The sequence below is a fragment of the Petromyzon marinus genome, chromosome 49 (genome assembly GCF_048934315.1).
Source record: "Petromyzon marinus isolate PM22_M1 ecotype Great Lakes invasive population chromosome 49, UKy_Petmar_22M1.pri1.0, whole genome shotgun sequence".
NCBI lineage: Eukaryota > Metazoa > Chordata > Hyperoartia > Petromyzontiformes > Petromyzontidae > Petromyzon > Petromyzon marinus.
The window spans coordinates 1,824,824-1,852,065 of NC_133715.1; the positions used below are offsets into that span (position 1 = coordinate 1,824,824).

At 46.0% G+C, this 27,242-nt stretch overlaps 1 protein-coding gene across 4 annotated transcripts in view; it reads left to right on the top strand.

Moving 5' to 3' along the window:
• The first annotated feature begins 8,575 nt into the window (after positions 1-8,575).
• The window catches only part of LOC116952888 (uncharacterized), a 33,548-nt gene continuing 14,881 nt past the window's right edge, over positions 8,576-27,242 (top strand). For 2 of the 4 annotated variants that reach the window (XM_032972558.2, XM_032972560.2), the window contains exons 1-10: positions 8,577-8,709; positions 10,537-10,655; positions 12,179-12,239; positions 14,843-14,915; positions 15,838-15,935; positions 16,952-17,506; positions 19,003-19,072; positions 20,314-20,545; positions 21,718-21,809; positions 24,476-24,575. In XM_032972558.2, coding sequence (XP_032828449.2) covers positions 8,673-8,709; positions 10,537-10,655; positions 12,179-12,239; positions 14,843-14,915; positions 15,838-15,935; positions 16,952-17,506; positions 19,003-19,072; positions 20,314-20,545; positions 21,718-21,809; positions 24,476-24,575 — 1,437 coding nt within the window. In that variant the 5' untranslated portion in view covers positions 8,577-8,672. Of the gene's footprint in view, positions 9,001-10,536; positions 10,656-12,178; positions 12,240-14,842; positions 14,916-15,837; positions 15,936-16,951; positions 17,507-19,002; positions 19,073-20,313; positions 20,546-21,717; positions 21,810-24,475; positions 24,576-27,242 lie in introns of all 4 variants that reach the window. The other 2 variants (XM_032972559.2, XM_076074575.1) reach the window with 2 other exon arrangements.

Sequence of the window (27,242 nt, forward strand, 5' to 3'; positions counted from 1 at the left end):
ATGTGCACAAAAAAATACACGTTTTGTTTTCAGTGGAGGGACAGGCATGGACAACAGGCGTCTTATCTGCTTATTTATGTTGCTACTTATATTTTCGACGGCGCTCATGATTATTTGTGTTAATTTAACGTGTAACTGTACTCTTGTGTAAGGTCGTTGCGAGTGGGCTGGCACCATGGACTCGTGGCGCTCAAGAACTTGGCGTTATCACTGGTGGCTGGAGCCTGATCTTCAACCCAGGCTGTCGGTCGGTGGTGCTGGCTCCATGTTATCAGCCTCCCGCAATGACCAGCCAACAACCCGTTGTCGTGTTTCCTTCCTTGGCTGATAGTACTGCCGCGCAATCCATGTCACACCTCGTTGTTGGACTATGGTAGAAACCACTCTCAACTCACCGTCTCTGTTGATGAATCACAGAATTTGGTTAAATGAGAGCAAACTGAGTGTAAGGACTCGCAGTGGGCTAAAGGATGTGATCCAAGCGTGACGGATCTCGGTGGGATGGTATGCGCGTATGTATGTTGAACTTTTTTTCGCACTATACGTAGCCAACCGTGCTATTCGGAGGTGCAGGGAAAGGACAACAAACTAAACACAAAAAGCCATCCTAAATAAATACGCTTTTAATGTAGATCATTTAAAAGTGCATCGCTCCAGTGGCTTCATAATATCGGAAGGAAGAGCGTTCCAGACGGCCGCAGAAGCTCATCTGAAAGTGCGCAATTCAGTGGCCGCCTTTTGTTCGATGGCCAGCCAAAAGCCGCTGCTGCGAGGATATTGTTCACATGCCGGTGTCTGTCCCCTTTCTTTAATAAAGGACGTGAATACGCCACTGCACCGTCATTCATTACTGTGCTCACTTTTTCACACAAGTCTGTAAGTTCTAGATTTAAAGCTTTCGTGACTGCAAGGATCCATACTCTTTGGTTCTATTCGGTAAAGTCACGTAGGTAAAAAATAAAACAACAAAAATCACGACGTTTCGGCCACAACACAAGCGGCCTTCATCAGGTGAAGGGATCAGGCTGTCTCGAGGACAGCGCTGGAGTGAAACACAGCCACGCTCAGACCGCGGACCTTTAAGCTGTGTGCGAGCAAACAAGGTGTGCTGACAAAGGAATTAGCATAAAAATTAGCATTTGATTGGCCGATTTTAGAAAAGAGGTGGTGTACGTGCCGGTGGACTTGCCGTTTGGCGCGGGGGGGGGGGGAGTTTACCTATTGATGGTGTGAAAAGGGAATTTATAAGAGCTGCGAAAGTTTGGGGTACCACTACTTGAAAAATATACTGTACCATTGAAATTAGTTTAATGTTTCGTTCGATTTAGAACATCTTTCCAATGGTTGCTTAATTTGAAACCATCTTCTCAGTTTAAATTGTGTCTGTGTTTGTAGATCTGAATTGCCTCGTGAACAAATCTCTAATAAAAACCCGTGGGTTTGCAAAGAACCTTGGTATCGGAGAAAATTATATCGTGATCACCCACAGCGTTGTAACAGTGATCAGCCACGGCAGAAGAATTCGTTTTGCCGTGTTTCAAATCTGATTTGTGCTCGCGAATTCGGTTAGAGACATGTCGCTTTGTCTCCCCGATATAGCAATCACCGCAGGTACAACTCAATTTGTAAACCCCTCGGTACTGTAAGTCAGGAATGACATCCTTCACGGATGGGATCAGATCACGAATTTTGTGTACTGTATTGAACCGGACCTGGATCTTGTGTTTGTTTAGAATTTTGGAAATCTTTTTAGTAATGCCTGCTATATATGGTAGTGTGATGGTTTTGACCGGAGTATCAAGTGGTTGTTTCTGTATGGAGGGAGAAACAGCTTGGCGGATGGTACGGTCAGAGTAACCATTCCTTTAAACTAATTTCAATGGTACAGTATATTTTTCAAGTAGTGGTACCCCAAACTTTCGCAGCTCTTATAAATTCCCTTTTCACACCATCAATAGGTAAACTCCCCCCCCCCCCCCCCCCCCCGTGCCAAACGGCAAGTCCACCGGCACGTACACCACCTCTTTTCTAAAATCGGCCAATCAAATGCTATTTTTTATGCTAATTCCTTTGTCAGGACACCTTGTTTGCTCGCACACAGCTTAAAGGTCCGCGGTCTGAGCGTGGCTGTGTTTCACACCAGCGCTGTCCTCGAGACAGCCTGATCCCTTCACCTGATGAAGGCCGCTTGTGTTGTGGCCGAAACGTCGTGATTTTTGTTGTTTTATTTTTTACCTACGTGACTTTACCGAATAGAACCAAAGAGTAAGTCTGTAAGTGTTATGTTGTGTCTAACCAGGTGAGTAATCAAGAAACCAGGATAGAGTCTCATTTTCAAAGACTGATCAGGAGATGGCAGTACAGAAATTGATTACATGTATTCATGAAAAAAATGGCATGCTTGCTGAGCACGGGCTGCAAAGATCAAATCGCCCAGCGGCCAGCAACAAAACGGCACTTAAAGTTACGTAGATAGGTTCAAAGAAAATAAACAAAAACTACGATGTTTCGATCGCAACACAAGCGGCCGTCAGCAGGGAAGGGGGGTTAGTTTCTAAAGGCAAACTGTCTATAAAGGTTTAAAATGGACGTAGCCCTAATGTCAGCAGCATGGGCGGGGCAGCTAATGTTAATGTAAGTAATGGAAGGCGACCGCGATGGTGGTGCGTTTCCACCAATTAAAGGGCTGCCAGATAAAAATTAAGATGTTAATGTAAGATCAGTGAGCGGCCTCCACGGCGAGCGCGCTGAGGTGGCTATGTTAATGTGAGAAATTTAACCTGTTAATGTAGAATCAGAGAGCCGAAAATAACAACTAACATCGGAAGGTGGCAGGATGGGAACATCACAGCCAGTTATGACTTAAACTGGTTGCTAAGTTTGCACCCATTTTCTCGGTTGAAATTGTGTCTGTGTCTGTATATATGGATGGCTTCATGAACGAATCTTTGTTGATAGCCAGTGGGTTTGCAAAGTACCTTCGTCTTAGAGAAATCAATTTCGTGTGAGCCCACCGCATTAAAGCAATGATCAGCCACGGCCGAGGTATTGATCCTACCATGTTACAAATCTGCCTTATGTTCACGAACACGGTCCGAGACATGTCACTTAGTTCCCCCAATGTAACTACTGCCGCAGACACAGATTAGTTTGTAGATGCCGGGATATTGCATGTCAGGGATCACATCCTTCACAGATGGGATCAGATCACGAATTGTATGTACTGTTTCGATTTAAAGCTTTCGTGACTGCAATGATTCATCTTCTTTGGTTCTTTCGGTAAAGTCACGTAGAATGATAATAAAATAATAAATTGATAAAATTATTGTGTTATTTTATTTTATCAATTTATTATTTTATTATCATTCTACGTGACTTTACCGAAAGAACCAAAGAAGATGTATGAACTGTGTTAAATCGAACCTGGATCTTGTGTTTGCTCATGATTTTGGAAAACATTTTGGTGACCCCTGCTATGTATGGCAAGGTGATGGTTTTGATTGGGTCCTCAGATGGTGATTTCCCAAGGGTTGGGGTGATAGCTTTACGGATTGTGTAGTCTGAATATCCATTCATCTTGAGAGCTTGGTGTACGTGTTCCAGTTCATTGGCTAGGTGATGATGGTCGGTAATACATCGAGCTCTATGGTGTAGAGTTTTGATGAGGGAATTCATCTGGGATGGATGGTGGTGGGAGTCAGGTTTTAGATAGGCATCTGTATGGGTGGCTTTCCTGTAGACAGTGTCCCATTGAGCCATCTGGTTTCTTTTAGATTAAAACATCCAAGAATGGTAACTTGCCATCCTTTCCCACCTCCATGGTGAATTTGATGGCTTGGTGTATGGAGTTAATGTGGTTGAGAAATTGGTTCAGAGCTGGTCGGCTATGCGGCCAGATGATGAACGTGTCATCTACGTATCTCTTCCACAAGAACGAACGTAGAGTGGATGCCTGGATGGCATCCATCTCAAAATGTTCCATGAAAACATTGGCTACAACTGGAGATAAGGGAGAACCCATTGGGGTACCTTCAACTTGTTTGTAGAATGTTCCATTCCAGGTGAAGTAAGTTTTGGTGAGGCAGTGTCTCACCAGGACTAGTACATCAGCATTCAGTCCTTGTTGAACAAAATCTTCAATGATTGTAATGGTGTCAGGCGTAGGAACTTTGGTAAACAAAGAGATTACATCGAAACTGGAGATAGTGAGATGTCCTTAATTAATTATACCAAGTGAGCTGAGTTAAGTACAGCTGATGCGATCTTACCAGTGAATGGTCTTAAGGTCTCAGACAGAAATCTGGCCAGGTGTAGGTGGGTGAGTCAATGGTGGAGACGATAGGACGAAGGGGTGTCCCTTCTTTATGGATTTTTGGTAAGCCATCCAATCTGGGTGGTCTAGCAGCAGAGGGTTTTAAGGAAAACCGCTTGGTTGGTTCGATTAAAGGTTTAGAATCGGTGATGATATTGTTGGTTTTCATAACGAGGCTGTTGGTGGGATCTCTTTTAAGTTTTTGTATAGCTACCATCATCAAGTAGGTCCTTCATTTTGTTATTGTATGTGGTTTTGTCCATGATGACTGTGGCATTGCCCTTGTCGGCTGAGAGGATGACGATGTCATCTCTCTTTTTTTAATTAAGAAAGCTCAAAGCGCTCATCCTTGCTGATGTCGCTAATAGGTGTGTTAGCGTTTTTGAGGATTGCAGCGATTTCTGATCTTGCCACGTCTGCAGCAATGTCTCCCAAACCCTTAAGGGCTACATCGACCTGGGCAATGATATCATCCACATCGATGTGTTTAGGGGTGACTGCGAAATTAAACCCTTTAGCTAGAACCGATTTTAGGCTGTTGGAAATTGAACTGTTACTCTGATTGATAAGTCTTGTCAACGTCTAACTTTTGAACATGTGCATCTGGCTTCTTCTTGGAAAGGAGGTTGAACTTGGAAATCAGGTTATCTTTGCATTTAGCTGACATTGAGGCGACTGAAGAGGCTGTCATGTTATCTACATGTTCCCAATAAATCAGATCTAGCTAGAGCTGACCCAGGGGAGACCATCCCAGACGAATCCATACCGATTACATAATATTTCATAATCGATTCTATTTATGGAATCGAAATTACAGGTACACATTTTAAACATGAATAACTACACTATATTCTTAGCTCTTTCGGTAAAGTCACGTTGAAGGGAAACAATAAAATATATATAAAACAATAAAAATTCTCACGACGTTTCCACCATAACACAAACACACCTGATGACGACCGTTTGTGTTATGGTCGAAACGTCGTGAGAATTTTTATTGTTTTATATATATTTTATTATTTTATTGTTTCCCTTCAACGTGACTTTACCGAAAGAGCTAAGAATATGAATTACTGCAGTCACGAAAGCTTTAAATCAAAATAACTACACTATTAATTAATATTATTACCAGTTATACATTTCCCTTGTTAGTTATCTGAGGTATGAAATGTTACTTTTCATGCATTGTTATGAATCTAATGTGCGCACGACTAAGGGCACCATGGTGGTGAGATGTTAACCCCCACGCCTGGTCTGCAGGAGGTTGTGGGCTCGATCCCGACCCTGACGCCTGCTGCTGTATATTTGAAAATGAGCTACATAGCTCAGTAGGGCTTACCTGTGGACATGTATAGCAGCCAAATAGTCTAAACGCGTGATGTTGATTCTAAATGTGGAGGGAAAAACCGCAGGAACCCGGTGAAAAATCCACGCGACAACGGAGAGAGACAGAGAGACACACAAACTCCAAATATACAGCAGCAGCAGGCGTCAGGGTCGAGATCAAACCCACGACCTCCTGTATACCGGGCGAGGTAGTTAACATCTCCTAGCCACCGTGATAAGAGAGACACACACAAACTCCAAATATACAGCAGCAGCAGGCATCGTCAGGGTCGAGATCAAACCCACGACCTCCTGTAGACCAGGCAAGGTAGTCAACATCTCCTAGCCACCGTGATGATGATGAGAGAGAGAGACACACAAACTCCAAATATACAGCAGCAGGCATCGTCAGGGTCGAGATCAAACCCACGACCTCCTTAGACCAGGCGAGGTAGTTAACATCTCCTAGCCACCGTGATGATGAGAGAGAGACACGCAAACTCCAAATATACAGCAGCAGCAGGCATCGTCAGGGTCGAGATGGAACCCACGACCTCCTTAGACCAGGCGAAGTAGTTAACATCTCCTAGCCACCGTGATGATGATGAGAGAGAGACATCGCAAACTCCAAATATACAGCAGCAGGCATCGTCAGGGTCGAGATGGAACCCACGACCTCCTGTAGACCAGGCGAGGTAGTTAACATCTCCTAGCCACCGTGATGATGATGAGAGAGAGACATTGCAAACTCTAAATATACAGCAACAACAGGCGTCGTCAGGGTCGAGATGGAACCCACGACCTCCTGTATACCAGACGAGGTAGTTAACATCTCCTAGCCACCGTGATGATGATGAGATAGAGACACGCAAACTCCAAAAATACAGCAGCAGCAGGCATCGTCAGGGTCGAGATGGAACCCACGACCTCCTTAGACCAGGCAGTTAACATCTCATAGCCACCTGTGCCAAACCTTTCCTGGCCTCTGCGCTGTCTTTTTTTCCAACTCTCTCGCGTCTATGCCACAGTTAGACAGTGAGGAGTGTCTTGATCCAGTCCTCCTCCCCCCCCACTAGGTCGACTCAGCCTCAAAGGAGTACCCGGGAGTAAACATCGCCACGAGGGAGACAAAGGCGGCCCGGCGTGTGCCACAGTGCCGGTAGCCTTCATAGGTGCTCGCTAACGGCACTTGCACCAACAGTCTGGTACAGGCTATTCGGGGGATCTTTGTCTTTGTTAGATTAAACCAGGGGTCACCAAACTACGGCCCGCGGGCCGCATCCGGCCCGCGGCGCCAGTCCATCAGGCCCGCCGACGGTACTTGAATTTGGTTGATAAAACGTATGGAACCACGAGACGTTGTGATACAATTTAAGTTTAAATATTATGTTTAGAATACCAGGAGATCTTCACGCGTGCGGAGACCTCCTGACTGCTATGTTCCTTAAATTTACTATTTAAAATTTTAAATTATTGTATCTAGATGTTCTTGTTTATTGTAATGTTTGCTTATTTCGCGCCATCCCAAGTGCTTCCCCGGCTCGTGGTAGCTCCGCCTACGCTCTGACGTTACCATGGTTTCCATGGCAACGTCATGGCAACATGTAACCATGGTTTCCATGGCAACGTCGTGGCAACACGCTACTATGGTTTCCATGGTAACGTCATGGCAACACATTACTATGGTTTCCATGGCGACACACACAAACACGCATCTTTCCCGCCCCCAAGATTTTCCAGCTGTCAACACAGGTCCGACGCTCCAGAAATATTTATTTTGATTTAAAGCTTTCGTGACTGCAGTAATTCATATGCTTAGCTCTTTCGGTAAAGTCACGTTGAAGGGAAGCAATAAAATAATAAAATATATAAAACAATCAAAATTCTCACGACGTTTCGACCATAACACCAACGGTCGTCATCAGGTTATGGTCGAAACGTCGTGAGAATTTTTATTGTTTCATATATATTTCATTATTGTTTCATATATATTTTATTATTTTATTGTTTCCCTTCAACGTGACTTTACCGAAAGAGCTAAGAATATGATAATTTTTATTGTTTTATATATATTTTATTATTTTATTGTTTCCCTTCAACGTGACTTTACCGAAAGAGCTAAGAATATGAAATATTTATTTATTATGCGGCCCGCGCTCGTCATTCTTTCAGTTATCCGGCCCACTGTGAAAAAAGTTTGGTGACCCCTGGATTAAACTATGGAGCTTGCCATGTTTGTGACTCGAGTGTGTTTTGTTGACAGTTAAATCCTCGTTTGTTCGTTGTGAAAGATTCCTTGGAGACCCTGTACCCGTTCTCTGCAATATTTGTGTAATAGATCAAATAAACTTAAAGTTCTGGCCTCTGCGTGTGTGCGCACGATAAAAAAGGACCATTGCCCGAAACGTCGCTATTGTATATCCTTCTCCTCAGGCCACACATTTGTGTATTAACACGGAAACGTGTTAATTTATTTTATCTGTGCTTGTAACGCCACCGTTAACGTAGCCGCATCGCGCAACAAGTACTGTATAAATTTTGATTTAAAGCTTTCGTGACTGCAGTAATTCATATTCTTAGTTTTTTCGGTAAAGTCACGTTGAAGAGAAACAACAAAATAACAAAATATATATAAAACAATAAAAAATTCTCACGACGTTTCGACCATAACTCAAACGGTCATCATCAGGTGATGATGACCAGGTGATGATGACCGTTTGAGTTATGGTCGAAACGTCGTGAGAATTTTTTATTGTTTTATATATATTTTGTTATTTTGTTGTTTCTCTTCAACGTGACTTTACCGAAAAAACTAAGAATATGAAGTACTGTATAATTGGTTTATACGATACAATATATTTTAATTATATATAATTGGCGCAGGCACCGAGCGGCTTTTCGCTCAGGCGCCGCGGTCGCCCCCACGGTTCCCGCGCCTCCACGCGAGGCCCCGCCCCTACTCCCGCCCCACCCCCTCGGGCCCAGCAGTCGCGGGGTTGCGACGGCCGCCGTCTAAAAACGCCGCAGCGGGGTCATGCTTCTACCGTCGGACATAGCCAGACTCGTGCTGGGTGAGCTCGGATCGCGGCCTCAGCGCCTCTCTCCGTCGCGACGTTCGCCATCGCCGCCAGCCGTGGTGCCCCGACCTTCGTGAAACACCGCAGGGCTGTTATTCCCAGGCCTGGCCGTTTGCCTGATTCGGGTGCCGGGCGAGGTGGTCCCATCCCCGGTGGGCAGTTCTGTTTCGCGTGGGCCGCAGTGTTTTTGAGTTTTTTGTTGTTAAAGTTCTTTTAATTTGTTACACGGATGATCCAGTTGAGCGAGTTTCAAGGCTCTTTGCGAGGGAGATCCGTTGTGCGTAGGTACGGCAACAACAAAGTAAAGACAAAACATACAATCGTAAACACGAGGTGTTATTGAAACGGGGAGAATGCAAAGCTGCAAAGGTGAGCGCGAGAAGCGCGATCAAAGTTGTGGTGCAGGGTGCAAAGTAGGCGCTGCGTTTTGGTCGCGTGGGGAGGAACCGAATGAGTGGGGCGAGTGAAGGGTGGGGAACCAAGCTGGGAGATGAAGCATAAAGGAAGGTTGTTGGTGTTCCAGAAACGTGGAGCAGCAGCAGCAGCAGCGCGGAGAGACTTTAACCCAGCAAAGTTTAGGAAAGCGGAATTCTCGGAGAAATAGGAAGGCGCTTTTTGAGGCTGCCAGAGGGAGTTAGATGACCTAAGTGGAACTTTGGGTAACTGTCGGATTTGCTGAAGAGGTGCTTTCGGATGAAGATAGCCCACTGCTGGTCTCGCCTGATATCCAGTGGGGAGAGATTTGTGTTCATGGCAGTGTGGATTCGATTCACGGGGGTGGGAATCGTCACCGTGTACACGGAGTTGAACTGTGTGGACATGTGTTCAGCACTTGGGGCCAATGCGCTGCTGGATGAGGGCCTCTCTGCACCGTTGTAGTCAGGCATGGATATTTGACCATACTTCACCACGCTGGTCAGTGCTTGTTTAAGTGGGAATGAGTATCAAAAAATGTAGGTTGCCTCTGCCCACAACGCCTATACTAAATGTGCATTGCGAGCGCCCATCCAAGTACTGTGCAGGCTCAGCACTGCTTGGCTTCCGAGGTGTGATGGGATGAGGCGCAGCTATTGATTACCGTTCCGGGCTCACACCGCCGCGACTCAATCTCACGCTTGCCTTTGGTCAAGCCCGTGATGACTGCGCCTTGCAACTTGAGAATGCGCTTGGGTTGTGTGCTGGAACAATTGCTGCTAATGTCACGTCGCATGAGAGCACGCCGCACACTTAACGCATTCAGCCCATATTTCACATTGATGTATTGGTCTACAGCAAAAGCAACCATGTGCAACGCTTTATAAGTTGGTGTAGAATTATAATAATTAGTCAAAAGTATACGCACATTGTGCTTTGCTGGTATAGGCTGAGAGGGTCCGAGTTGGGAAGTAGAGGGCAGTGCAGCAATATTAGCTGTACTGTACAGTACTTATATGCTCCCGCGTCTGTGTTTTTCCACCTTCGTAAATCTGCACTGCCCGGCGTGGCGAAGTACGGTCCCGTCGTCAGCGATCCCTTGTTTCGAGGATGATCCATACTTCAGATTTACATAAGGATCCGGAAATAACTTTGGAGTCCGATCCTGGAACCCACAATCCCGCACGCAGAATGTACAGACATTCCATTAGTGGGTCAGTCACCCCCTAGCAGTTCGTTCTTACCTTCTGTGAGCGACGGAACAGGGCTCATGCATGAACACTTTCAACCTAAGTTGGAGAATGTTAAAAACCGCTCGTGCCAGCTTGATAGGAGCGTAGCGGCGATGACGGCGAAACGCTTGGCCGACCCGAGCGAGTGAGCGAGCGGAACCCGTTGTGCCCACAGGTTACCTGCAGCAGGAGCAGCTCACGGAGTCGTGTCGCGTGTTCGTGCAGGAGAGCCCTCACCTGCGCGAGTATGCGCTCCACTCTGCCGGGGACGTCGTGAGCCCCGTGTGTGTGCTAGTGAGTGCCCTGCACGTTCCCCGTGCACATCCCCCCCCCCGCCCCCAATCCGTGATCCCCCACACTTTGTCTGGATAGGTGGTATTGGCTCATTCAGCAAGGGTGCTATGACCTGTGACCTTAAAATGTTAGCCCATATTGGAACAATATAACATTGTAAATTCTATCACTGTTGAGATTCTTAGTACTTTTAGTACTATTTTTATGGTGTCACTGACGTTATAGAGCTTGACTCAGAATTGTAAGGTTATAATTCCGAATCCCAGTCATTAGTTCACTATGCCCATTATCCATTTGCGGTCATTAAAATTAGTACCATTTACGTAAGTAAACTAAATTGGCTGGCCTACACTACAGCAGTGTGGAACATCCGCCGCTGGTTTGGCTGCCAACAGAGAAAGCTCGTGAGTTAAAATTCTGACCAGGGAGTTTGACTTCGCCGATCATTACCCTCGGGCTGATAAAATAGGTACTCCTGTGTGGGAAGTCAACCATTGTTGTCCTATGCCGAGACTGGCCCCTCAATGGAAGTGTGGCGTTTCCACCACTATCTTTGTGCAGATAGTGAAAGTGTTCAGGTCACCGCAGTGGTGAGATGTTAACTACCTCACCGAGTGGTATACAGCACGTCGTGGGTTCGATCCAGACACTGATACCTATATATTTGAAGTTTGCATGTTCTCCCCGTGGTCACGTGGATTTTTCTCCAGGTCCTCTGGTTTTTCCCTCCATATTTATAATCAACATGCATGCTCTTATATAAGCGCACAACTTTATCTATCTGTGATGAACGCTGCACTTTCAGTCGTTTTCATGCAGGGGGCGCTGCAAACATACGCGCCCCCTGCATGAACGACGGAGGCTCAGGGATAGACGTTTGATCACGTTGGAATCGATCTGCAGACGGCGGTCTTCTCGTACGGCCAGCTCTATGTCGCCTTATCTCGATCCCGCAATCCCAAACAGGTGAAAGTCCGCATCGAACCGAACCCCCAGCAAGGCCATCTACTTAATGACGAGAGAAAATTAACACGAAATGTCCTTTTCAATTAAGTCTTCCAGATGTAAAATGTTATAAGCTTTTAGTGAAGAAAAGCAATTATCTCATTTAAAACAATACAATTCAAAGATGTTTCATTTTAAAACTTCAAAACGGAGCATCGGGTGCTTACGTGAATGCGTCGTTTGTGTGAAAAATGTTTTTGTGACTATCCTGGCCGAAGGCCGTAAATGGTTGTGAGGGGTGCCACAGGTGCCCCTGAACAACCCCAAGTTTAGAATATTTGGCTGCTATGAATTTTTTTATATTATTTGGGTCTTTCGGTATAAATTTCCACATCACAAGCCACTTCATTTAGTTATCATTTGTGGCCAGGTCGTTTCTGAAAAAGAGCTATACAGCAGTTCAGTGGGATTTACCTGGTAAATTAAAAATAGTTTAGTTTTGACGTTTGCCTAGAGGCATGGCGTCAGAGTGTCTGAGTAAATGCTGTTGCGACGTGGCTGTGTGGTTTGTTATGTAGTCGCTGTTTGGACGCAGCCTGACGTCCATTCTTGAGGAGTACGTCGCTATCAAATCTAAAGGTACGTCACCTGTGCCTCAAGAGGCGGCCACACTCAGGAGGAGAAGGGATGTGCTCATGGCCGTGGTACCGCTGATTTGCTGGGAGTTGAGTGGAGGATAAGGCACACTGTTCCATATTTTTTATTAGTTTCCATACCATGATTATTATTTGTACCATTACCTTGCAAGGGAGATGGAGCAATGACGATTAAATGGAAGTGACCCATGTTTTGGCAGTGGCTGATGTCACGGTGGATACCTTAAGCACAAATTAAGATAAAGTGGAGCATTTGATATCTGAGCTCACGGCCTGATGAAGCACAAAGCAGCGAAAAGATGAATGTTGATGTTGAGTTCAGTCATGAAAAGTCTTAAGCCACCAGCTAAACTTTATTTGTCAAAATTTGATCAATACATTGGCGTGGGCAAATAATCTTTGTTAACGTGACAATCTTGTCATTTGGAACAATGTTACTGACAATAATTTTGGTGTAAAACTGCCACGTGGCTTAACCCAATAACAATATTGATCGGGAAATGGAGTGATGAAATCATCTCGTGTTGAGTGGCAAGGTGGCGTAAAACATCTCAGCATCGTGAGACATAACAGCTTGGGCAGGCCTTCATCCAGCTATGGATTGATTTTGATGACTTTGCAAGCCCAGTCATGCCAGAAAATATTTTTGTCTCAATGGGTACAACTACATTAACCATAGATAATGTGCTTGTTCATGATGATGCAATTGCTCACTGCAAGAATGTATTGCTTATGCTGGTGTCCATCATAAAATGAGTGACTGATTAGACAATACGGGAAACTCTTCATCACTGCAACTTCTGCTGCGGCTCATTGCTGCCGTGTATTGCTTTTCAATAGAGGGCTGTATTTTTTGCTTGTCCATCCAGCCATTCCTTTGATTAAAGCACACAAATACTTTTAATGTTGCAATGACTGTCCCATGAATGAGTCACCGCCTCACGATCCAAGGATTACATTTACTTGGTGGCATCATGAACATATTTAACAATATCCATAACCCCAGCATAAGAATATGCAAATTACACCAATGGCTCACGACCATAAATGGAGGTGAGTGCCACCTTGGGCTCATTTTGCAGGAGACAATTTTTATTTATTTATCCAGGAGAGAATAATTGACTCTCCAGACTCCCAAACAAGAAGCTCCTGAATTCAGTGGTTTGCCCAGCTTCTTGAATGAGCGTGACGATGATAATGACCTTACTTTTGAAATGGCTTGAATTCTTCTCATTGCACTGAATCGGTTCGGTTAAAACTCGGCAAACAACAATTCACCCTCTCAGTCCTTGAGTCGATTCAAATGTATCCATTTGGGATAAAAATTTAATTGAAGAAATTATTACTTTCTGTGTATTATTGGACTGTCTAGTGTGGTATTGTCTGCCCCATTCTGTTATATTAGTTTTGTTAGCATAAACGTAACATTTGCAATGCATACACCTAAATTGATTACCGCATTTTCCCGCATATAGCCCGCATACGCATATGATCCGCAGACGCATATACCCCGCAAAAATAGCGTTTTGTGTAAAACAAATTTCAGATAGCCCGCACCTCCATATACCCTGCATGCATTCATATCTTTAACGTCGTTACCACAGCTTCATTCCATCATATTAATACGAAGTTTACATTTGTAATACATTCACTATGAATTGTTAACATTAAAATCATAATGTGCACAAAGAAAACAAACTAACCGGAAACGAGTGAACTTAAAACAGTAAATAAGTAACAAAAGTAAATATCCAATAAATAAGTAACACATAACTGGTAGATAAGCAAGTACAGTTTTAGCACTGGTAGATAGCGCCCTGCGCAGACAATAGCGGCACTACGGTAACGCCGTTGCCCCGCCCCCCCCCTACCTCTCTCTCCCCCCAGCTCTTCCGTCGCCGGTAAACAAAGTGCGCCCACTTCAAACTTTGTCATTTCATTGTACAAACAATTCGAATTATTTAAAACGTGATAACATGTGCAATTTTAGTGCGAGTGGTTTATTCAGCAGTGCTTTAGTCAAATGTAAGTGTTCCACAGTGGATAGCGTTATGACATGTCACACGTGTAAAATATTTTTGGAATAGCCCGCACTTCCATATATTCCGCAGGGTCTTGTTTTGTTTGTAAAAAGTGGTATACCCCGCGGGTTATATGCGGGAAAATACGGTACTCGTTACATGCCTAGTTAAAACCCAACGAAGGGCGACCTCATCAAGGCGCCACGATGGCGAGATGTTAACCTCACCCGGTATGCAGGAGGCCGTGGGTTCGATCCTGACTGAAGCCTCTATATTTGGAGTTTGCATGTTCCCCACGTAGCCGCGTGGATTTTTCTCCGGGTCCTCTTTTTTTCCCTTCATATAAACATGCGTTTAGAGTATTTAGCTGAAATAAATTTCCACATGATGAGCCAATTCGTTGAGCTGTCATTTGTGGCCAAGTCGCTTCTGAAAAAGAGCAATATAGCTTAGTGGGCCTTACCTGGTAAAATAAAATTAGTCTAATCGTAGTCATAAGTCCCTGCCTGAGCCGTCTGGCACGAGCCGAAGTGACCGCCTCTCTGCGCGTCTGCCCGTGCGACAGATGTGTCGAGCAATCCGGCGGGGGTCCTGTGTGTGCTATGGAAGAGGCTGGAGCAACTGCTCACACAGATCAGGTGTGTGTCTTTCACTTGTTGGAAAGCGACAACTGTGCAACCGTACCATTTTATTTATCAAAACGGTCACAGTCCGTGAAAATATACGGGCACACCGCCGTTTTTACATCTTCCCCTTTTTTCGTGATTTCGCAAAAACGTCGTCACTTCATTATTAACACCGCCACCCGATTAACGTCGCCTCAACCCCACACTTACGTCGCTGAGAGCATCGTCCGTCTCTTGTCGTTTTCTGTCGCCTCTCAGCCTTCGCCTTTACCATCAGCTACTACTACCCCGTGAATCGCTTTCATTTACTGCGTTTCGATATTCATAATCGTACATTTCAGGAACGCATCTGTGACATAAACTGGGGTGTTATTGTACTGATGTAAAAAAGAAACCTTTGACCAAAGTGCCGAGAATGCATCCAATCCCATCAGACCTCGAAAGATAAGCAGGTTCGAGACCGGATTTTATTTTTTTACTATAACCACAGTGACACCAGCATTGGTTCACTGTAAGCAAACTGGACCAGTTTCAACATTCAGTGTCTCATCAGCAGTCAGGCTTGCTTAAACCAATGTTGAACTGCTACATTCAAACAAAATCAGCACAAATCAATAACACTGCCTTAAAGGGAAAAACAATATAGAAGGCGACATTTTATTCAATTAACTTAATCATAGCACATCAAGCGCCATTGTCAGCAACATCGCCTATGACATCTTTTTTTTCACTTACGGCCCCATTCTTCACGACGAATGTGTAGTTCTTAATTATTTGTGTTTGCGCACCAGTGCCAACACAGCATCACCATACACTGTTCCGTACATTCAGATTGCTCTCTAAAGCCACGTTGCGTTGTCGTTCTGCGCGTGGCTGTGAAGTCGACAGACGTCTGCCGTTGCTCACCAATGCCGTGTTGTCGTCTGCCGCGTAGACAATACCAGAATGCGTCTGGGTCGCAGGCTTCACCAGGCGAGCATGGCGGCTCCTCCGTGCGTCTCGCCACACATTCCAGTCGCCTCCCTGAGCCAGGTATCGAACGTTTCTGCATCAAATGAACCTTGACAATAAATAACGGGTACGTTAAAAATAATGGCGATGTATTTTTAGTGCTGTTGTTGCGAGAATGGGTGTTTTTATTACCCACATTCTGGCGGAAGTCACTTCCCCGTATCATTCAAAAGAGTTTTGTACAGACTTGGTGCCAGTGAAATGCGGGAACATCAGGCACACTTCATAGTATGTATGTTGAACTTCTTTTGCACTGTGTGTAGCCAACCGTGCTAATCGGAGGTCGTACAACAAGTAAGTACAGTAAGTAGGTTCCTGACATGACTGCACAGACTTATGTGAATATTATTTCCTACCACATGTAAAAAACCCTAATTCAGAAGGAATTGGCCAATGTAGAAAATTCATCTTGAGGCTTTCCTATTTGCACGCTAAATGAATATAAACGTTAAATGTAATACCAATTGAATATGCCTTGTATTTCACGATAGAGTGTTGCTCCTTATCCTAGGTTGGACCAAGCATTTCCCCCTACACCGGCTATGGAGTTGGGCCACTTAACATTTTTATATTTTTTAGACTTGTTTAAATTTGACCAGGTAAGGCCCACTGAGCTGCATAGCTCTTTTAAGTGACCTGGTCACAAATGATAGATCAACGAAGTCACTTATCACGTGGAAATTTATAGCAGCTTAATACTCTACATGCATGTTGATTCTAAATGTGGAGGGAAAAACTGGAGGACCCGGAGAAAAATCCACTCAATCACAGGGAGAGAAACATGCAAACTCCAAATATAGCAGGCGTCAGGGTCGGGATTGAACCCACGTCCTCCTGCACAACCGGGCGAGGTAGTTAGCATCTCGCCATCACGGCGCCCCACTTAAATCAGCAGTGGCCGAGTAGAAGTTAAGATTTAAGTTTGGCCACATGTCTTGTTGGCTTAACGTCAGCGCTGGCTCTCGGGACTAGTGCCTGGAGGCCCAGGGGGCCCGTAGTCGAGGTCAACCGTGTCCCTCCCCTGTTTGTGCGCCCAGCATCGGTGGCGAAGTCCGTCGCGAAGGGCAGCTCAACGGCGTCCACGCAGAGCCCGGTCACGGCGAGTACCGTCGACACCCGCACACCGCCTCCCCGGGCTCCGCACACCTCGACCTCCAACCTCACCCCTGCGTCTTCCTCCCCCGCCGCCATCGTGTCGGCCGCGCTCTTGATGCCCACGTCCTCCTCCTCGCCGCTGCTGCTGATTTCTCCGTTGTCGTCGTCCACGGTTTTATCCGCGTCGTCGTCGTCGTCGCCCCCACCGTTGGAGCCGAACCCCTCCGCGATGGCCGGCGTCCAGCTGCCACTCGTGCTCGCCAGGCCGCCCTCCGACTGCACGGCCGTCACGTACATGCTGACCCCACCGTCCGCGTGCCCCGTGCAACCGCCGGCGCCGGGGACCTCGATGCCGGGGCAGGCCTTGCTGTCGTCGCTCGGCTCGGCCCTCCGGCCCAGACCCACCGTGACGCTTACGCCTTCGGCGGACGTCTGCTCGCTGCTGGGCAGCTCCGCTGACCCATCCGAGGCTGGGCCCGCCACGAAGATACTGGCCGGTGAGGCGAGCTCACCCGATGGGCGCGCGTGTAGTTGGATCGGTTGAAGTGGTTTACTTTTTACGATGAACGCATTGAACTATGCACAAAAGATCTGCTTATTTACGATGATAATTTATTAAAGCAATAAACGTTTGTACTTTTGTTTGTGTCGCTTTGACCAAAGCATTCATAAAGTGCCCAATCTGTGCTAAGCTGCTAGAGTCTGGACAGTGCTTGGGTGCTTAGCACAGCTGTGGAAGGCTGCCCGATATGGGGCTGTATTGCAACCCGCGAATGCGCCGGCAGAAGCGCTCACACTTGCCAATGGCACGAGCTTCGTCGACAACTCGTCATCCAGGCTTCCCCGCCTTCCTAATACACGTAGAAACACTCGTGCATGGCGTTGGCCGGACTTCCAAATAGAGAACCACAAGGCCTGTCGGAAGGCAGCCCGTTCTGGCTGCCTTTGCAACGCCCCGGTGCAAAAAACTGAACACGTTACAAATTCCGCGGCGCTTTGAGATGCAATTTGCATGAATAACGATGCTAAATAAATAAAAAGTCATTATTACTATTCAGTGACCTGCTGTTTTCCACGGGTGTTCCATAGCGTCTCGAGCAGGTTGAGAGGACGAACTCCTGAGCTCCCAAAACCCAGTGCATCTTGGGAGTTGTGATTGGGCATGGAATGCGCCACTTCTCCCTTGGCGATTCGATGAATTGTCATGACTCATGATTTGGGCAGAAAATCGTTAGATTTTTTTATCTTGTTTGTGATGTCTGCAGTGTTCTGTACTGGTGCTCGCTAACAGCACTTTCCCCAAGTCTGTTAAGGCTATACGGGGGATCTTTGTCTTGTATTGTTTGTTTATGCCATCATGTCCGTAGTATTCATAATTCGTGACTCTTCATCCACAAACTTATCATGGCTCGGCTCGGTAATAAATTATTTTTTGTCTCGTTCCCTGTCGTATGTCCCATTAACTTCTGTTTTGGTTCGTCTTGTTCATTCAATTAGCCTCCAAGGAACATTTGTGTGTTTTTTGTGCAAGATAAACAAATATTCGGTTCTTTCATAACTCAATTTGATCCTCTTGCGGTCGGCATAATGTATTAATCGATGGAGCTTCACATCCATAATGGATGGCCATTAAGCCACTACAATAATTTACAATGTTTATTGTAAATTTTACAATGTTTATTGTAAATTATTGTTGAGATCGTGACAGGTTTTATTTGCATTCCTTTTGCTCTGTGCCCCCTGTATCGTTCCCATTGTGCTGTAATGTGCACTGATTCCTACTCTAATAAGGGCGATAGTAGCGTGTTAAATAAAGACCGATTGACCGACCGAGAGGGGAGAGAACGTACAAACGTCGCGGAGAACGGCGCCCGAGTCTCGAATCGAACCCAGCAAATTGTCGCTATGGGGCCACGACCATTACCACTGCATGAGCTCACATACCGTTGTACTCGCTGCGCTTCCTCCGTACACTGTTTGCTGACGTGCGCAGGGTTCGGGAGCAGCCTCTCGAGCAGGGAGAGTGGAGGACGCGTGGTGTCCAGCACTGTGCTGCGATCCGGGTAGGTTTTCCGTGGAGTCACGTGGTGCTCGTTGTGTGGAGAGTGTGATGCAACTGGAAGATAATTCACAGATTAAGAACCTTAACACGTGACTTACTGGCTGTGTCTCCAAGGTCTCTTCTGGAAGGTCTGCCAAGCTAAGGCTACGTAGTACGAGGAGTTTTTAATTTGTTACAATTATCTATAAAATAAGTATTTTTGGGTTGGATCTCATAAATATAAATGCGCCGTTAACTCGCCAGCATCCGACACAGCCAATAAGTAAAGTTTGTCACGTAAATAAAACATGACAATTAGTTACTAGTTCAGCACACCGGTGTGTTGGAGAGTAAACCCACAACATATACAATTCAAGTACGACCAGCTTCATCAGGCGATAGCCAGAATTGCGGGGGAATTCCTCATGTTTCACTCTTGAGCTGCTTGTAATTACACAGTGAAATGTCATACTCTTAATTGTAAATGTTGTTGGGTTTCTTACAATTCCTCGAATGCTACAACAACTCCCTGCATTCGCCACGCATTGATATGGCTTACAGTGCCAAGTCCTTGCCTCGTATTAAAATCTGTGGCTGTCACACTCAACCGGAAAGCATGTGGCTCGCGTAGGGTGGCCTCACGTGCCCATATCTACAAAATAATATCAGATTTCAAAAAAATATAGGCACTACCCTTTCTGGCAATTAAACAGGAGGTGTTAAGATAATTATGGTCGTGAAAGCATGTGTTAAACAGGTGTTAAAATGTTGACGTCAAGTCTGCATTAACCACATATACTTGTGGCAAAACCTGCAAACAAACATGCTCTGATGCTGGCAAAAAGGTTCCACAGATAAAACTGCTCAATCCGAGCTATTAATACTTTGATACTTACATTGCCTTTGTACTGTTTGCCTTTTGGCATTCTCTGGTCTGACACTGGTGAGACAAAGCCATAAACAAGGTGGCCTCTGGTGTAGGCCAATCAGTTTCAACACAATGCGTACATTATCAGAGCACGTTTGTTTGCATGTTTCACCACAAATACGTTTATTTCATGCATACTTGATGCCTTGCATATGTATCTATTTTGTGTTTGAACATCTTAACACTTCAAGTTTTATTGCCAGAAAGGGATACTGCCAAAAAGGTCCCATAGATAAGATGGGGTAGTTGTTTTTGGTGCCGTATCTTTAAAACTCCGCGCGCTGTTCTGAATAACTCGTCTGTCCTGCCCATGATGTCGCCAAAACCCCAACCAGGGTTCTGGTGAGACAGATTGTTGACCCGGTGAGCCAGGCGCCTGGCATCTTGGCGTCTTCTGCCAGCAGTAGCAGCAGTGGCGGCAGCAGCAGCAGCACCACCAGCAGCACCACCACCAGTCCCAGCAGCAGCAGCAGCAGCAGCTCCGCGCATAAACTATCGATTTCACTCTCAGTTCAAGACCGGGGTGGAGACGGAGCCGCTCTGGAAATGACCGCAGAGAGTCTGTCGGTGAGGTGCCAAGCTATAATTGCTTAATTTCGGTATACCTTTATGTGATGACAGTGGCTACTAGTCACATACCTACCCCGGATTTCCCAGGACCCGGGAAATATTTGGTGAGAACTTAAGCCTTTGTATGATGTGTCCTCAGTCCGTCACGGTGGGGGTGGGTGCGGGGAGGGGGGCAGTGGCAACAGGTGGGGGAGGGTCTCTTACAGGTTTAGAGTAGTAATTAATGACGTTACGTCATGCTCACTCTCCGGTGCAGTGACGTCAGAGAGTGACGTCATGCACGGCAGGCGGGACGGTGACGTCATGTCCCCCTTGGGTATTTAGGTTGGGGCCCGGGACATAAGCGGGGTCGTCGCGAGGAGCCAGGAACGTGTGAAGTTAGAAGTTAGGACCCAGGGTAGGGGGAAATTAGCACCAGGCTAAGGTAGTCTTTGGGTGTGCTAGGGACCTCCCCAGTACCCTTCACCTGGGGGAGCGATGGGACCCAGGGTAGGGGGAAATTAGCACCAGGCTAGGGTAGCCTGCGGGTGTGCTTGGGAATCCCCAGTACCTTTCCCCTGGGTTGTGGAGTGTGAGTGGAGATGGGAATGCGTGCCTGCAGTGGGAACAGCCCAGCCGCCGCCGAGGGAAGGCTAGAGGGTTAGAAGCCCCACCTCGTCGCCGGGTGGTGATGGCGTGCCCCCGCCCGGGGCAGACGAGGGGATGCCGTGCCTGGGCGTAGAATAATGGGAGACAGTTCCACGTGCAGGCCAGAGTTCTGACGCGCACCATAACGGGTGCAGGCGTCGGGTGTGGAGTGTAGGCAGTGAGTGTGCAGTACACAGGGTGTAATCAGTGTGTGAGAAGATGTTAAATAAACAACTGGCGCAAGCCCTTACATGAAGCTCCGTCTCCGTGTGGATCTACAAGTCTCCAGTGGTGTCAAGATTAAGCACACAACACAGGGTTCGAGCGGCTAGTAATGGGCGTATTGGGCACAGTTGGTGCATCTGCCAGTAATCTCATTTGGTCAACCCTTGGCACCTGGGTCTGACCCGTAACCTGTCAGCAAGCCTTTTACACTTAACGTTGCCTCAAATTACACCTAGCTTGGTACAGGCGCCGTGGTGACGTCACCGTCAGTTAGTGGCGAATGGCGGGTATTGGTGTGTGTGTGTGTGGGCGTGCAGCACCAAGTGTTGGAGACAGCCTTGGAGACGCTGCTGGGCGACTCAAGGCTCCAGGAGAAACTGGCTGAGAACATCAACCAAGTCTTCTATAGGTGTGATGAGGTCGTGGCATCGGCTAACATAGATAGCCTTCTCTCTCAACTCCTCTCTTCTTAGTCTTCTGCTCAGTGGCAGGTCTTTCATTTCACTGTCCATCCCCCCTTCCTTTCAAGTCATCCAGTAGCATCTTTCTTCGCCTCTTGACCTATTTCCTAACATGTTTGCAGAACTTCCCTCATTAAACTCTCATCTCTCAGAACGTGCCCCCCAATCCACGTCGTTTGCCTTTCCTGGGTTGTTCTCTTAAACTTATCTCCTCCTGAACCTGCTCCAGAACTTTGTCATTCTATCTCTCCACCATATACCCCCCACTAAATTACGCTTCAGAACATTGCAGGCATCTAACAGTTCACCGATTAGAATTTATTCTTACGCCAATGATACATGCTCGTGAATCTCACGGCCAGGACACGATCATTTTCAATGCGTGCATGTCATCTGTCTCTGCCCCTCTAATTATACTTTCCACACGAGCAGCCAGTGCCTACTGCCATAACCCTGAGTCGCTCTCCGCTCAGCGCGAGTTCACTGCCCCTCTTCTGCCCCTGTCGTCTGGAACTCCTTTGTAATTATTCACGCTGCCCAAGTGCAGCTTCAAGTCCTCCCCCTCCTGTGCCTTTCCCTAGCAAATACATTATAAAACGTGGCACGTCATTAAACGCTTGTATGTGAGAGAGTTTCATTTGTTTGGCGGTGTTGGGTGGTGGAGGGTCTGAAGAGCACATTGGGTTGGATCATTATGCAACCTACCCCCCTCCCCCAGCCACCCCACAAGCACACGCTCCCCCATCCCACAGTATTGTTTAAATCCACAGTATTGAATACAGTCATACCTCGGTATACGACCGCTTTGGAATACGTCGAATTTGGTATACGTCGTGTTTTGACGAGAAAAAGATGTCTTGGGATACGACGTCTTTCTTGGAATACGACGCGCTTGCTAGAACTTGTATGGGTCTGGATGAGTCGCCGCGTGCCCGCGTAGACCCCGTTCACGACTGAGACAAAGCGCCGCTCCTCAGTCTGCCTGTAGATCTCGTTCAGTGCACAACCCTTGCTATAACTCTGTGAATTTTCACGTGTTTTTTGTAATTTTAACGTTAATTTTTTTGCGAATTCATTCAAGATTGGTCCTAAGAAGGTCAGTGAGAAAAGCCAAGCTACAAAGAGAATGGTTAGGATCACGATTGATGTGAAAAAAGAGATTAATTTATTTTAATTTATGCGTTTCTTTTAACGTATGTATGCATTTTAGTAATAAGTAGTGTCTAAATTATTGTATACAACCCCATTAATGTATAATATGCCATATAAAATATAATTTCTTATACTCTGGAATGGATTATTTCCTTTGCCTTTATTTCTTATGGGAAAAATTCGTTTGGTATATGTCATTTTCGGTATAAGTCCTACCTTCTGGAACGAATTAACGACGTATACCGAGGTACCACTGTATTTGATTTAAAAAAATGTTTGCGCATATTTGCTGCAATGTATGTGTGTATGTTTAACACGTAGGCTTGCATGACCAATATCCATAAAATAGTTTTTTTGGGTTAGATCGCCTAACGTCACGGTACACGAATTGTAAATGTTGTAGTGGGTTTACTCTCCAACACACCGGTTAGTGCTGTACTAGTAACGAATTGGCACGTTCTGTTTACGTGGCAAACCTACTAATTGGTTGTGTTGGGTGGTGGCGGATTTAACGACACATTTATTTACGTGACCTAAACCAAAAAAAAGCTTATGTATGTTGAACTTCTTTAACATCATGCGTAGCCAACCGATGTACTTGATCTCATCGGATCCCAGAGGCTAAGCAGGATTGAACCTGAATAGTTCTTGGACGATAAAGTTTAAGGCTTATTTTGTTTAACTTGGTGGTGAGAACTCAAGACACCCGTATGTAACAAAACTAGAGCAACGAAGCGGATAGAAAGCAGCGCAAAAACAACCGCCTTTCGTGTGAAATCGAATATGTCGCACACACATAGATCGATGTTAAATAATAAATTCCCTATCGCGCTAGTGGAATGGGTGCCCACCACGCACGCAACGGGTTGTTGTGCACGGCTGTGCGGATGTGGAACTTCTTTGCTTGTGCCAGATGGCAGTCCGGGAAAATCCATTGTTGTACTATCCCCAAATCTATGCTCCCCACCTTCAACCGGCACTGACCAGCATGGTCTAATAACCCCATTTTCTGCAACCGTCTGGAACGCTCTTCTGACGTGAAGCCACTGGAGCTATGCTTTTAGTTTGTCGTTCTTCCCTGCACCTACCATTAGCACGGTTGCCTGCGTGCGGTGCGGAAGAAGTTCAGCATCCATACATATTAGGATACCGAGGCCTTCATTTGGTAGTGGATGATAGAGGACAGTAAATTGTCATTATTATCTTAGGTTCACATAAAGACTCGTAGACCCGGATAGAGACCTATCGACCTGCATAGACTCGCGTAGAGACCCCAAGAAGGTATGGAAACCCAGAATTCACACCCTGCAATAACCAATGTGGTGACGTATGGCCAAATAACCCCCCTAGGACCCGTACGGTGTGGGGGAGACCCTCATCCAGCAGTAGACTGACAAAAGTATCGCACACGGGCTGTGCAGTGTATATTTCATATTGCTTGAGTTTTGTTCGATGTTCACAGTGAGACTGTGATGACGGTGACGGACGCGGTGGCTACTTCGTCGGCACCTTCCGCGGACAACGGTGACCCGCAGTCCATTGAAGACTTCCTCAACCTGCAGGTGAGTTTGTGGCATGGGCAGCGAGAAGAACACGTCTACTGGCCCATGCGTCCTCGCAAGCCTTCTCCCAAGTGCGGCCGATTACATTTCTTGGCGACACGCGTGAAGGGATTAAATTCCCCACCTGGCGAGATATTATAAAAACTAAACAATTATTTATATTTGACCAGGTAAGGTTCACTGAGCTACATATCTCTTTTTCAGAATCAGAATAATTATTTACACTGGAGGAATCCAATGAGCTATGAGGCTCTTTTTCACAGATGTCCAGTTGGGGCACGGGGTCAGAACGTTACAACAAACAATGCAAAAACACGATAGGAGTGCAAAGTATAGGAAAGGTAAACAAATTGCTCAAAAAAAATAAAACTAAACTTTTTATCTTATGAGGTAAAGCCCACTGAGGTATTTACTTATTTTTCAGAAGCGACCATGATAAGCCACAACAAAGTCCTCGCAAGCCTTCTTCACAACAAAGTGGCTTATTATGTTGAAAGGTATTGGAGCAAAATAATCTAAATAATCCTAATGCATGTTTCTAATGTGGGGGGGAAAAACAGAGGGCCCGGAAAAAATCTACACGACCATGGGGAGAACATGCAAACTCCAAGTATAGAGGTATCAGGGTTGGCATTGAATCCCCGATCCTCTGCATGCCAGGCGAGGAAGATAGCGTCTCGCCACCGTGACCGTGGGTTTGATTTCGACCCTGACAATGCCTGTCTATATATGGACTTCGCAAGTTCTCCCCAGTTTTTCCCTCCACGTTTAGAAACACGGGTTTAGATTATTTGGCGACTATAAATTCCCACACGATCGTACCAGCCACTTTGATGAGCTGTCCTGTGTGGCTGGATCTCCTGGCCAGCGGGCTTTACCTGAGATAATACAGTGAGGGGAAAAAAGTATTTGATCTCCTGCTGATTTTGTACGTTTGCCTACTGACAAAGAAATGATCAGTCTTTAATTTTAATGGTAGGTTTATTTTAAAAGTGAGAGACAGAATAAAAAAATCCAGAAAAACGCACGTCAAAAATGTTATAAATTGATTTGCATTTTAATGAGGGAAATAAGTATTTGACCCCCTCTCAATCAGAAAGATTTTTGGCTCCCAGGTGTCTTTTATACAGGTAATGAGCTGAGATTAGGAGCACACTCTTAAAGGGAGTGCTCCTAATCTCAGCTTGTTACCTGTATAAAAGACACCTGTCCACAGAAGCAATCAATCAATCAATCAGATTCCAAACTCTCCACCATGGCCAAGACCAAAGAGCTCTCCAAGGATGTCAGGGACAAGATTGTAGACCTACACAAGACTGGAATGGGCTACAAGACCATTTCCAAGCAGCTTGGTGAGAAGGTGACAACAGTTGGTGCGATTATTCGCAAATGGAAGAAACACAAAAGAACTGTCAATCTCCCTCGGCCTGGGGCTCCATGTCAATGATCTCATGGCAGCTGGGATCATAGTCACCAAGAAAACAATTGGTAACACTACGCCGTGAAGGACTGAAATCCTGCAGCGCCCGCAAGGTCCCCCTGCTCAAGAAAGCACATATACATGCCCGTCTGAAGTTTGCCAATGAACATCTGAATGATTCAGAGGACAACTGGGTGAAAGTGTTGTGGTCAGATGAGACCAAAATGGAGCTCTTTGGCATCAACTCAACTCGCCGTGTTTGGAGGAGGAGGAATGCTGCCTATGACCCCAAGAACACCATCCCCACCGTCAAACATGGAGGTGGAAACATTATGCTTTGGGGGTGTTTTTCTGCTAAGGGGACAGGACAACTTCACCGCATCAAAGGGACGATGGACGGGGCCATGTACCGTCAAATCTTGGGTGAGAACCTCCTTCCCTCAGCCAGGGCATTGAAAATGGGTCATGGATGGGTATTCCAGCATGACAATGACCCAAAACACACGGCCAAGGCAACAAAGGAGTGACTCAAGAAGAAGCACATTAAGGTCCTGCAGTGGCCTAGCCAGTCTCCAGACCTTAATCCCATAGAAAATCTGTGGAGGGAGCTGAAGGTTCGAGTTGCCAAACGTCAGCCTCGAAACCTTAATGACTTGGAGAAGATCTGCAAAGAGGAGTGGGACAAAATCCCTCCTGAGATGTGTGCAAACCTGGTGGCCAACTACAAGAAACATCTGACCTCTGTGATTGCCAACAAGGGTTTTGCCACCAAGTACTAACTCATGTTTTGCAGAGGGGTCAAATACTTATTTCCCTCATTAAAATGCAAATCAATTTATAACATTTTTTACATGCGTTTTTCTGGATTTTTTTGTTGTTATTCTGTCTCTCACTGTTCAAATAAACGTACCATTAAATTATAGACTGATCATTTCTTTGTCAGTGGGCAAACGTACAAAATCAGCAGGGGATCAAATACTTTTTTCCCTCACTGTACAATAGTTTAGTTTAAACAGAATGAATTTAAACAAATGACGTGCCCAACCAACACCTGATCAACGACCCCAGCATCACACCGCCCGACTCCCATCTTCCATGGGTGGCGTTTAACCGGATCCGCACAAACCACGGAAGATGTGGCCACCTAATGCACAAGTGGGAGAATAAAATAATCTCTCTCCTGTAGGCGACTGGATACATGTGCAGTGAGTCCAACTGAGTCGCAGACGTTGTCTTGGGAGCAACAC